The sequence below is a fragment of the Theileria annulata genome, chromosome 2 (genome assembly GCF_000003225.4).
Source record: "Theileria annulata chromosome 2, complete sequence, *** SEQUENCING IN PROGRESS ***".
NCBI classification, from domain to species: domain Eukaryota; phylum Apicomplexa; class Aconoidasida; order Piroplasmida; family Theileriidae; genus Theileria; species Theileria annulata.
This window is the reverse complement of record NC_011099.1, coordinates 1,813,522-1,825,761: the sequence shown is the minus strand read 5'-3', so window position 1 is coordinate 1,825,761 and position 12,240 is coordinate 1,813,522. Positions and strand designations below refer to the sequence as shown.

At 35.6% G+C, this 12,240-nt stretch overlaps 8 protein-coding genes across 8 annotated transcripts, besides 3 other annotated features; 4 read left to right on the top strand and 4 right to left on the bottom strand.

Annotated features, from left to right (window-relative positions):
* Nucleotide 1: 1 nt before the first annotated feature.
* On the bottom strand, nt 2-890 carry TA13735 (inorganic pyrophosphatase, putative; the record flags this gene model as incomplete). The annotated part of the gene is made up of 2 exons (XM_947552.1): nt 2-750; nt 860-890. 2 exons carry the CDS (start codon nt 888-890, stop codon nt 2-4), a joined length of 780 nt encoding a protein of 259 aa, XP_952645.1.
* A 733-nt stretch (nt 891-1,623) lies between these two features.
* On the top strand, nt 1,624-4,396 carry TA13740 (uncharacterized protein; the record flags this gene model as incomplete). The annotated part of the gene is made up of 2 exons (XM_947551.1): nt 1,624-4,188; nt 4,286-4,396. 2 exons carry the CDS (start codon nt 1,624-1,626, stop codon nt 4,394-4,396), a joined length of 2,676 nt encoding a protein of 891 aa, XP_952644.1.
* A 608-nt stretch (nt 4,397-5,004) lies between these two features.
* TA13795 (uncharacterized protein) lies at nt 5,005-6,504 on the top strand (the record flags this gene model as incomplete). Its single annotated transcript, XM_947550.1, has 3 exons — nt 5,005-5,038; nt 5,073-5,286; nt 5,373-6,504. The coding sequence occupies 3 exons, from the start codon at nt 5,005-5,007 to the stop codon at nt 6,502-6,504; spliced, it is 1,380 nt and encodes a 459-aa protein (XP_952643.1).
* Nucleotides 6,505-6,632: 128 nt separating this feature from the next.
* On the bottom strand, nt 6,633-7,025 carry TA13900 (40s ribosomal protein s15a, putative; the record flags this gene model as incomplete). Its single annotated transcript, XM_947549.1, has 1 exon — nt 6,633-7,025. One exon carries the CDS (start codon nt 7,023-7,025, stop codon nt 6,633-6,635), a length of 393 nt encoding a protein of 130 aa, XP_952642.1.
* A 415-nt stretch (nt 7,026-7,440) lies between these two features.
* TA13955 (uncharacterized protein) lies at nt 7,441-8,244 on the bottom strand (the record flags this gene model as incomplete). The annotated part of the gene is made up of 1 exon (XM_947548.1): nt 7,441-8,244. The coding sequence occupies one exon, from the start codon at nt 8,242-8,244 to the stop codon at nt 7,441-7,443; it is 804 nt and encodes a 267-aa protein (XP_952641.1).
* Nucleotides 8,182-8,244: a sequence feature (Signal peptide predicted for TA13955 by SignalP 2.0 HMM (Signal peptide probability 0.793, signal anchor probability 0.199) with cleavage site probability 0.482 between residues 21 and 22).
* A 649-nt stretch (nt 8,245-8,893) lies between these two features.
* On the top strand, nt 8,894-9,747 carry TA13960 (uncharacterized protein; the record flags this gene model as incomplete). The annotated part of the gene is made up of 2 exons (XM_947547.1): nt 8,894-9,499; nt 9,571-9,747. The coding sequence occupies 2 exons, from the start codon at nt 8,894-8,896 to the stop codon at nt 9,745-9,747; spliced, it is 783 nt and encodes a 260-aa protein (XP_952640.1).
* Nucleotides 9,077-9,145: a sequence feature (2 probable transmembrane helices predicted for TA13960 by TMHMM2.0 at aa 62-84 and 162-184).
* Nucleotides 9,377-9,445: a sequence feature (2 probable transmembrane helices predicted for TA13960 by TMHMM2.0 at aa 62-84 and 162-184).
* A 160-nt stretch (nt 9,748-9,907) lies between the features above and the next one.
* TA14065 (RNA and export factor binding protein, putative) lies at nt 9,908-10,676 on the bottom strand (the record flags this gene model as incomplete). The annotated part of the gene is made up of 4 exons (XM_947546.1): nt 9,908-10,126; nt 10,235-10,303; nt 10,356-10,582; nt 10,625-10,676. The coding sequence occupies 4 exons, from the start codon at nt 10,674-10,676 to the stop codon at nt 9,908-9,910; spliced, it is 567 nt and encodes a 188-aa protein (XP_952639.1).
* Nucleotides 10,677-11,147: 471 nt separating this feature from the next.
* Nucleotides 11,148-12,182, top strand: TA14070 (uncharacterized protein; the record flags this gene model as incomplete). The annotated part of the gene is made up of 1 exon (XM_947545.1): nt 11,148-12,182. The coding sequence occupies one exon, from the start codon at nt 11,148-11,150 to the stop codon at nt 12,180-12,182; it is 1,035 nt and encodes a 344-aa protein (XP_952638.1).
* Nucleotides 12,183-12,240: the final 58 nt, after the last annotated feature.

Here is a 12,240-nt window from a genome sequence, read left to right as displayed (position 1 = left end):
ATTAATGTGTCCATAAATCGTGTTTTATTGTTCCCTTTAATAATTGCTTGTAATGTTCACTGGTTTGGTGTATCACTTCCATGGCTTCTTTCTTAGAGATGAAGGTTTTATTGGGGAGGAACTCGTTGAGAGGTTTTCCTCTAGGGGTTTTGTACCATCTGAAAAACTCTAGGATTCCGGTGGTGGTCCCGGGATAAAACTTGTCGACATCCTCCAGTTCGTTTATATCTGAGAAATGTTCGTCCTCCTGGGAAACTGCAAGGATTTTCCAGTCAATTTCCTTCTGATCTATGAGTGCGAGTCCTCCAACCGGTTTCATTGCCACGACGTCTCCAACCTTAAGAGTCCTCTTGCCAACGTCAACCACATCAAGTGGGTCATTATCACCCACAAGGCTCATTAATCTATCCTCACCGTTATCATCTTTGTAGTGGTGTTCGTAGGGAACTGGAGCCTCCCAGGTACGGGGAATAGCTCCGTAGTTCCAATACATTGGGCAGTCCAAGTCACGAAGGCTTCCATCTGAGAACAAATCCTGAACTATAGGATTATGCTCCAATTGAGTTGCAACTTCCATCTTCGGCCTAGTGTTACGGGGAATCTCAACCACCATCGTCACTTGGCCTTCGCATGGGAAAAGTGGCAAATCATGCCATGGAGAAACTTTCTTTCCAGTAGAGTCTACAAATTCTACCTTGAAGGATTTGGTTCCTGGTTCGCCCAAATATTGAGCCTTTACATCGAACACATCTATAAATTAGTTTTAATACGGAATTTTACTACATTACACTATTATTTTAATGTTATTTATTCCAATAAATATTCATATATAAATTATGTAAAATAAATGGTGGATTACGTTTTTGGGAGTGAGCCGAAGATTCTGTCATTTTAAGCCTTTTGTTAGATAATATATAGGGAGAAATAAAAAAGCTAGGGTTAGTTTTAAATAAACGGAATGAATCAGAAGAGCTTCTGAGTAAATTAAAAAAATTAGAGCTAACACAAGATGAAAATAAACTGTTATTTATGAAATTAAGGGGAAAGAAAAGAGGGTATAATTTAGAAAATTTCATCAAATATTTATTGGAAATAATAGGTTAAAGGATCAAACGATCATTTAAAATAATCGCAGTCCAAAATTTAAATAATTAAATAACCCGCTATCGACCTCTAATGCAACACAAAAATGATATATACTTAGATTTCTTTTTCAATGTAAACTATTTCATTAAACATTAATTTGTTTTTATTATATTTTATTCCATTATTCCCTTCTTGTTTGTTTTATTCTTATTTTTATTTTAAATTTTGATTCCTTTCAACGATTTGAAATCGAATATTTCTACTTTTTATCCGAATCATTTTTAAATTGACAAATACAACATTTTACTTTTTTAAATACTCTGTTTGTCAAAATTTTGTGAATTTGACACATTTAAAGCATATAACCTTATTTAAAATTAAAAATATGAATTTATGGAAAATTTTATAACATTATTTGAAATTAATAATATTTTGAGGGCTAGATATAATTTCTTCAAAAAATTTTAACCATTAATCATCTTTTTGGTTTGTACCAAATTTGTCACTATCGGTATTTTAATATGATAAATTTTAAATATGAAAATTCATATGGAGATAAATCGCACCCATTCCCGTAACACGGTTTTGGGTATAAACTCAGTGATTCTGGAGGAGGACCCTTCAGATTCACTACAAACGGACGAACTGCCAAGAGACTCGAGCGCCTCATCAAAGTACGGAACTGATCCCGCATTTGAGAAGGGGAAGAAGTACGAAGGACCTATTAGTGGAGTAAAGTACGAAAATGGCTTGCCAAAAGTACAATGTGTGGCGATAATTGAGGACGTAGAGAAGATGTTCGATATGAACGACTCACAAATTGTAACACGTACACTAGAAAACACGGCTTCGATTGACTCCTCAAATCCGCCTTCGTTCAGCAGTTTCTTCAACTCTGTTATTCCGATCACAGGCGGAAAGAACAGGTTTGACTTGGCTGACTCCAACATGTCCTGTGAAGGGACCAACTTCTCAAACATCAACAATGTTTCATCGAACCTCGAGGCAGGCTCAAACACCCTCACGGCAAAGGGAGAACTCGATAAGCCACTCTTTCTGAGTCTGAACGAGCTAAGCTCCGATGCCTCGCCACTAACCAAGTCTGAGCGGGGACCAAACAAGGAGGTTACCCTGAGCTCAGCTCTACTGCTTGGAGAAACATACACCAAGTTCAACCAAGAATTCAACAGGAAGAAAGTCCCTCCAGCATATGAGAACTTTAATGCTCATCATCTCTTCAGGCTCTGCCCGATGCCATCTTGCTATGTCATAAGCAAGGACGACTATTTTAACTGGCGAAGATTTTCAACACTCCAGGCCTCTTTCGAAGCACGCGCATCTAGACTTAACAGACATAACACCAGCTCACACCTCAACTACGACAGCACATTCATGGGAAATACAGTTGCAAACACGCCAAATTCAAACGTCACAAATTCTAAGTATACACTCGACCATCAACTTGCACATAATTCCAGTTTCGTTCCCAATTCCCATAATATGGGATATAAATCAGTAAATTCAGTCAATAATAACATATCACAGAGTAATATATCCCAAAATACCAATATCACGTGTAATAACGTGAACGGATCAACCTTTGTTTCGGGAGCTATAGGTTACACAAATTCTATTGATGGCTCTAATCTCAACTCAACAAATACTGTTAATACGAACAATATGATTCCCACCAACTTTCAAGCGGATAAAACCTTTGAAAAACATATGAAATTAGGCTCAAAGGAAAAGAAGATGAGGAACCTGAGGAATGGATCAATGAGTATGAGAAACGAATCCTTGACCATGAAAAATAGAGCAATAAATAGCATAGGAACTGGAACTCAGCTGTTAAGAGGGAACAGCATGGTGTCGGTTGTGAACAAGGGTTCATCGAGCATGTTAATTCTAAAGATACAGAGTTACACCAAAAATTATATGGATATTAATCCTGACTTTGGCTGGCGCAGGCTCATCGACGACAAGAACCTGCCCTTCAGCAACTTTTCCAACAACACTTACATGTTCTATATCGAATCTAAGAAGAGCACACACATCATCAGTCTGGGAAACCTTGCCATAAACATCGCATGCAGGGCATTTATCCTCGCAGTCACTCACGGGTACCTTGACCACAGTCTCGTCCCAAGCTATCTACTCAGGTACCTACCCAACCAAACCATTAAGCTTCACGAATCTATGTTAAACTCACCATCCACTAACACACAGCATAACCAGTTGGATAACAATAAACTTGAAAAACCAGACGAAAAGAGTAAAGCTGATAAACACAATGAAAAGGCGAAACAAGATAAATCTAATGAAAAAGGAAAATTAGATCATAAAACTAGTGAAAAAAATAAATTAGATAATGTTAGAAAATTGCCCAAGCACTACTATTATAAAGGCGGTGTAGACTACACTGACGAAGAATGCGGTCGCGAGACCATGTACCTAAAAAGTAATTTCCTGGGAATTTTCGCCATTTCATCACTTGTGCGTAATCTAGTCAGCGAAAAGTACAAAAACAGATACCAGAGGAATAAAAAAGACCCAGCACATTCTGTAGATTTCTTTTCTACATCAACGTACAATAGATCAGTTGACACTCCTAGTTTTAACAACGTTAACACTAGTAAGAGCTCCAGTACCATTACGTCTGACCACAGCACTAGTGGTGCCAATAGTAATAGTGTTAATAATAGTATGGATGAAAAATCAGTGAACACTCCTGTACCAAATACTTATTACAATAGTAACAATAGCGGGAACGGCTTTTACAAATATGTACCAATACCAGAATACGGATGGAAACTCGTATCAAAGGCGCCGCATGATGTTAGAGAAGACCCTCGGCCCGACGGACTCTCGAAGTTCTTCTCTCGCCTTTTCAAAAGGAAGCCAAGGTTCGAGACCCTCTATCCAAACACTCTTCTCTGCAAGGTTAACCCTCCATTGGCCTCCGAATCCAACAACAAGATCATGGTTGACGCAGGCTCCTTGGGAATGAACCTGGCAGAACAATTATATAGACTAGAAATCAGTACACAAAACAGAGAAAAATTCCCCAAAAACACATTTGGGTTTTCTTCACACAATGATAAGGTACGATTTCACTTTCACACTAATAGTTATATACTTAATACTTTTCTTTATTGTTTTTAGTTCAATATGCTAGATAAATAGTATTAATGATTTCTAGGTTACTTGTCCCGACGGAACAGTGTTCGAGTTTGTTCCTGAAGAAGTTATCCTCAACACTGCATCTCTTATCCACGAGATTTACATTACACAGACCTATTTGATACTTTAACACCTTTCGAAACTTGAATAACAAATTACATCATCTTGATAATCTGATAAGAAAGGCAAATTCCCTATTCAACTCACAAGAAACTATTTTTAATCTATTACATTCCATAAAACATGGATAGAATTTGATATACATTATACGCTATATATTTAACTTTTGGTGATTCGGGATGTTAGAGATGATTTCTCGAACCCTAGGCATGAATTATCCTATGCTTTAAAATCTCTATTCATACAGATTCTTTGTAAAGGTTGATATATTATTTAAAAAACTCCAAAATCTTAGATCTAGGCTTTTTAAATCTGATGTGTATGATTTTAAAGTTTTTTCTATTCTAAGGTGTGGCCCAACCGACATCATCTCCATAAAATTATATGTGATTTTTCCAAAGATTTTTATTATTATCACAGAATTCACCCAAATTTATATTTAATATCTTGACTTAATTTTTAAAATTCTACACATCCCTAATTTTATTCCTCATTATTTATAACTTGTTATTTACCTATCCCTAGACTTGATTGGGTTTAATTTTGAATTTGATTCTTAGTTTGAAATATAAATTTTACTTTCAATGTTTTTGAGGCTTAGTTTCTTTATAGAATCTGATGTCTGATTCTAGTCACCTTGTCCTAATTCACGGTAAACATAATTTTTTCACAAACCATACATTTAGACCTTTTTAAGAGTGTTCGACCAGATGAGATCCTTGAGGATTTGCAGAAGTTTGGAGTTAGCGTGAGCGCAAGCGCTTTCAGGAACCCTAAACCAGAAGAATCACTCGGTCTCTACAGCCTGGCAATTCAGGTCGTTTTTGGGAAAACGATTCACGACATTAAGCCGGAAGAACTTTCAGGCAAACTCTATGAAACTAAAACAGAAGTTCAAGGGTATTTTACAAATATACTTAATCCATAATCATCATTTAACTTTATTTATATTCTCACACACTATTAGTTATTTATGTATAATTTAGGGTTGATTTTTCATCTGAAAATGTTGATTTTTTGAAAAATGCGATTGGAAACTTGCGTCTTTGGCGTTACTCACAAAGGCTCCACAAGGTCCTAGGCCTTGGAGAAATTGAGCGCTACGAGCTTTTCAACCCAACAGCGAAAAGCTTTAATGAACTGATAAGCGCATTTGTAGTATATTTGAGATTCAGACAAGCACTTTACAGTCTTTACGAGTCATCTATACAAAAACTAGATAATCTAGCAGAACTTGACTTGAGGTTGGACGAGAACCTAAAAAACCTAGTAAATGAGAATGATAAGTTTAAGAATTCTCTACTTGAAAAAGTAGTTGAACAAGAGTCACTGCTAAAACTTAAAAATGAGCTTGAAAATAGAATGATAGTTGCCAATGAGGAGTTCAATAATGCAAGGGAGACGAAAAAGAAACTTGAAATTGAAAAGGAGAAAATAAACTCATTGGTGAATGACACAATGCTTTCAAAAAGTAAAGCAAGATTCACCTTCGATGATTTGTCTCAGCACTTTTCAACAAATATTGAAACCGCCAATAGGCTTTACAGTGAACTTAATGCAGAATATATTTCTCAATCGCAGAGGCTTGAAGCCTTAGTTTCCGATGTCGAACGTCTAAACACTCTTCACGGCTCTTTAGTTGAGACTCTTGAGACTTTTGAGCTTCTAAAGTCTAATTTGGAGGAACATTACAATGAAGTAATTATTCCTCATATCAAAAGCTTAGAGCTCTCAAAGCGTCTTTCTTCTCAAACTGAGTCTCTAAAGCTAAAAATCAACCAACTGACCCGAACTCGGGACTCAATTTCTAAGAACATTGAACTCCAGAAGACCTTACAGTCAGAAAAGCTTAAAAAGCTCTCTGACGAGCTTCAGGCTAAAGTTGACGAGGCTCACAGATTCGCTCAGGAGTCTTCTAACAGTGAGTCTGGGCTCAAGGTCAAGATATATGATATGCGGAATCTAGCTTCTCAGCTCAACACAAAGGCTCAGGACGTCCGGAAAAATTCTCAGGAGCTGTTTTCTAACCTTTCTCAACGGATCCAAACTCTCTACGACTCCATTGACTCCTACAATGAAACAATTAAGCTACTAAATAAATCTTTAACAAATTCTTAATTTTTACAAATCATACATACATAGTATATCACGTAGATTTGGTAGTAGATTATATTAGTGTAAAGCCTGAAATTATATAGGGCTAGTATAGTTAATTTTTTAACTATAATAGAGATTGGATAAGGGGATTAAAAGAAGAATCCGAGTATTTTCCCTCCTGTGTGTTTTCTACGTGCCTCTTCGTGATCCATGATCCCATAGGCAGTGGTTAACACAAGGTGTCCAAACTGTCTACTGGGCAGTATGTTAGAGGACCACTGTTCTAGGTCATCTAGTGAGAGGTCGTATCGAGGTGAAACAACTCCGCACTTGTTGATGCGTCCTAAGAGCTCGACTACGATTTTGCCACTGCGATGGTCATCGACGACATCAAAGTTGCCTATATATCCGTGCTTCTGCATAACTTGCAGAAACTTCACGACAACTTTGGACGAGGGCCTCACAAGGACTTGTCGTCTTCCTCGTTTTTCTGCGTTGACAATCGACTTTAGGCAGTCGGCAAGGACGCTCATTCGAACCATTTTAAATCTTATTCGTCTACAGAATAACTAATTTGTTGATTTTATGATTAGTTTGTATAATCCACACAATTACAAGATTAGAAATTTGAATTTATTAATCCAGAGCATAAAACCCGAAAAAATGTAAAACAATAAAATATACAAAAGATTCCAGTGTATAATAAAGATACAAAAGGGTTTATAACTACTTTTTTCTCATACGAGGTGGGGAAATATATTGGTCAAGCCAACTGTGGGGGTCATTTTTAGTATAACGTATATTTCTTCTTTATTTTTTTACACATTTCTTAAACAGACTGATTATCTTCCTGAATTGTAGAATTTAGTCCCAAACTCAAAAATTTATGTTTTTCTATACCCATTTATTAATTATCTATCTATCATATACATCAACGGAATCCTGTACATAAATTATCTAATCAAAGCCATCTTTGTGATATTTCCTATCTCTCTTTTGCATCGCCTTTTCCATGGCTTCTATGCTTGGGAATACTCTCACAATAGCTCTGGAAGGTCCCGGTACTGCCAGTTCTTCATTTGCGTCTTCATAACTTCTAACTGTTGTGATTCTCGTTTGAATTCCAGATTTTTGACTAATAAATATTTCCTTCTCTCGGCTGATTTCCTTTTCGTTTTCGATCTGTACATTTATTTTTACTTGTTTTTTTGCCTTCGCACATTCTTCGGGATTCTCTTTTGTTTTATTATTCCTAATTAAACATTCATCTTCCTTATTTTGTTCATAGGCTTTAAGGTAAATAACACTTTCTTCTGACCCGGTTCTCCCGATTATACATTTTATGAATTTCCTTACCAATGAATCCTTCACTACCTGTTTTCCTGAGTTATCTTTTTGAGATTCTTTATTTGGAACTAGTGGGTCTCCAAGATCGATCCTGATTTCATCTTTAGCATCATCACTTACACTCTCGAATGTGCTTACAGACACATCTTCCTTCATGGTTTGGTACTTTGGAGTTTCGTCTGGAACAGTGAGTTCAACGTTTTGAAATTGTTGAGGTATACATCTTTTAACTCTATTTCTAAAGATTTTACCACTATAACCATTAATTCCCAGTTTTATGTTTTCTTTCTGTCCTCCTTTCTTCTCATTTTTGTTTATTTCATCCAGGGGTTGAGAAATTGATTTCTTTATAGCAATACACATCCAAAACAGTGTGTAAAACAAGGTTAGTGATATCATGTGTGATTTTCTCATGGTCGTGTTGTCTGTAAGATTCTTTCTAACTCTGGAATCTCTAATATGGTCTTATTTTCAGATAAATATATTTTTTATAACTCACAATTTTATTTAATCTACTTATTTTACAAAAATTTTGTAGTATTCATCTTTATATAAATTCTAAATAGCTAGCCACTTAGAATTTGGCTTAAATAGATTATATTTAAAAATTGAGAAGAAGACGAATAAACTAATTAATATATAAGTAAATAAGATAGTTATATAGAAATGTGCAAAAGAATTTGCGAAAATAACGAGATTTTGGAGAAATAAACTAATATAAAAAATCAAAATTAGAGGCTAAAACGCGACTCATTGTAGATAAAATGAAGGGAAACCTCTCCAAATAATTTGAATTATTTATTTGTAAAATCATCTCATTTTTATGGACTAAAATTTAAAGATGGAGACACTGGGAACATTGTTGTGTTAATTTTTATTACTTTTGCACCAGGTCACTTTATTTTCATTTTAAGTCCACACATTTAGTTATATTTTTAAAATTTTAAAATTATAATCCATAAAATCGTATTATGTACATTATTTTTCTACAATACACCCAACGCCAGTCACATATTAATAACCAGTTCCATTATCTCGTTTGATTTAACCTTTATTTCATAAAATGAAGGAGACCAAGAAGGATGAGAAAAATTCTGAGGTGAAAACCTCATTTGTAAGGAGGCTCTCGAGTAACATATGTACTAAATCTTGCGAATTAACCAAGTTTTTTGAACTTTTTGAATCATACGCGAAAAACCTAAGTTTGGTAAGATTGTTTTCAGAAAAGCTGAGAATTTCCCCCGGGATTGTTCTTTTGGGGCTGATGTTACTAATTTTTATGTTTTTGGTCAGCAAGTTAGGCGGATCACTAATCTGCGATGCAGTTGGGTTTTTGTACCCTTCATACAAATCCTATAAGGTTCTAAAGAGTTGTGAGCAAAAGGGAACAACTACTAGATCTAACCCAACTAAGCAATATGAAACAGCAAGATCTGTTAACGAATCAGAAGAAAAAGAAGCCGAAGTATCAAATTCGGTTAAAAAACAGGTTCCAAATAATGTAGCAGAAGAAACGAAAAAAGATCTCGTATATTGGAATAAATACTGGATAGTCTTCTCGCTTGGATTTATTTTCAACTACGTTGCGAATATTTTCCTTTACTGGCTTCCCTTTTATTACGTCCTTAAACTCGTTTTCATAGTCGTACTCCTTCACCCAAAACTACAAGTTTGTTTTAATCATAAAACACCAGATACTTAGGTATTTAGCGTATAATTTAGTACTTAAAATTTTATTAGGGCGCTGAATTGATTTACAACTTCTTGATAGCTCCACTTTTGGACAGGTATGAATCTACCATTGACAATACGCTTGCTACACTTGAGACCACTGCAGACCAGCTCTTTATAAAGTACGGGGTTGCCAAACTTTCAGATAAGCTCAATGATTACGCAAATAAACACACTACTATGTAGTGTGCATTGGTAAAATGGACAAGCTATAGTTTGCGTAATTTTTAAATTTCACTATATTTGTTAGTTTATTAAATACGACCCAATTAATGTTTAAAAATACAATAATGGACTGATATTGATGTTAAAATTGGGTCTATCAGAAAAAAGGAAGGATAACAAATTACCAAGGTGTTTTTTTAAAATTTCTTCTTTGTCCTCTGGGTCTAGAGAACCTGCTGGTTCTCAGGCCGAAGCGTTCCCTAGGCAAGAATGGTCGACGTTCCCTATTGAACACTTCCCCATACATCTCAACAGCTTTTCCCTCAATTACAGTTCCATTAAACTTTGAAATGGCCTTTTTGGCGTCATCTGTGAATTTGTAGATACAACCTCCAGTGCCCTAAACTTTCATTCAAAACCTTAACGTTATATATATCTCAATAAATTCCACTATAAAGTTAATATCTGGTATTTAATTAATCTTATTATCAATATTTGGATTTCGAACCTTGGACCTGTCAGTATTATCATAATCGACCCAAACTTTGACTACATCTCCGACGGAGCTGAACAACTCCTACAATTGGTTTAGTATACGTTTATAGAATCTAGTTGTTTTATCAAATTACCATGAGATCTTCCTTCATAACGCTGTGATCGAGGTTCGATACTCGAACGATGTATTTAGTTTCTCTTCTTCGTCTTCTAAAAGGCTCGGGTCTGTCTCCAAACCTTCTGCTACCGCGGAAAAAGGACCTTCTAGACCTCGGTTGGGAGGTTCTATTTCGACGTGAGAATCCCTTAAAGTTCCTTCCATTCTTCACCTTGCGACTTTTCATAGCCTTTCCAAGGTCGTCTGTATAATTTTTAATTTTATATTTCAGAATTTTAAATTAACCTAGTGACATGTCAAGCTTGTTAGCTGTCGTTACAGAGGGGTCCACATCCATTCTCTCTTATCACAATTATAGAATTTAATTTGGGAATTTATTTCAAAAGATTTTGATTAGTTAGATTCTAAGAAATGAATGTAAAACAATTATGAAAATAATTTGGAGTTATTAAGTAAAATGATTGCCAAGTTAAAATTTTTTGAACAAAAAATACATTTAACCAAAAAATTAACTTGAGAAAATGTTATCTAAAGTATGGATTTATTTTTCATACCACTTTGATGTTACTACCCCCTTTCGGCATTCTTTAATACATTATGTTTTATTTGAAATCACTTGTTAAATTTTTGTGAATGACATGTAGGAAATTAAATTTATAATATTTTAACACCTGTATCATATTCTAATTTTACAGAATTCAGATTCAATTCACTCTCCACTTTGTATTATAGAATCCTTTAAAATTTAAATCTCATGTACACTACACTTTCGAAAAAAAGAATATTTTAAACATGATCGCAATTTATTATGAAAGAAACCGGCATTTGTGAGGTTTGCGGAGCTAGGTTTGGGTTTATTTACTGGAAAAGGTTCTGCGCCAAATGCAAGCGGAACTGCTGCAAGGATTGCCTCAACTCAGTGGTAAAAGGAGGCGTACCCGACTCACCTGACTTTGATAGGCTTAAACTATGCTCAGATTGCATTGTTGCTGAGTCTACCACTCAGTCGATTTCGATCCACGAGGACCTTGAGATGACGGGCCAAATTAACTCGTCCTTGAAGCTTGAATTGAAGCAGAAAATAATGGCTCTAGAGAAGTTTAGAAACCTCTTACTTCAAATCGCATCTACTTTTGGACCTAATTCAGATTTATTACCCAACTCAGATTTATACAACACTAATAATACGCTGAATACCATAGACTCACCTATTGGTTCAGATCCACATAAAACTAGTGATAGACCACCAAATTCTGATTTTAATACACCTTTAGATTCAATAAATAGTACAGATTCCCGGCCAAATAATTTTTCAACAAACTCAGGTCGAAATACAACAACTGATAGTTTCGTCAGTTGTGATAGATTTACCAATGAGCCCAGCATACAAAATGGGCTGGATAACGATTATTATGACATCGGAGAACTCGTGAGTAAGTGTCAGGACGAATTTGAAAGCATGCGCGAGAAGATCCGAACAATGAGGAGGAGGTACGAGAGTTCAATAATAAACGAGGAGATAATGAAAATTGAAATGGACCGAATAAGCAAGGAGCTTGAACTTGTTTCAAACGAGCGTGATTCCCTACGCTCATCGGTTTCCCAGCTAAAAATTCTCACCTGTGATATGGACGACTTGAAGCAGCAGTATGAGGACGTTTTGAACGAGCGCGAAATGCTTCTGGCTAGGTGTAAGAAGCTTGAACTTCTTCTCCACTCTCCCCGTCCTGCCCTTCATAACGTTTCCAGAAACCTTCAAAACCCGAACACTAGACGTGAGTTTAACCGCTTTCGGTTCTGGCTGTCCTCCACTTACTGTCCTCGCTTCTATAGCAACCCTTAATTTTTTACTAAATATATTTTTACACACTTAAGTATACATACATATACATATATATATA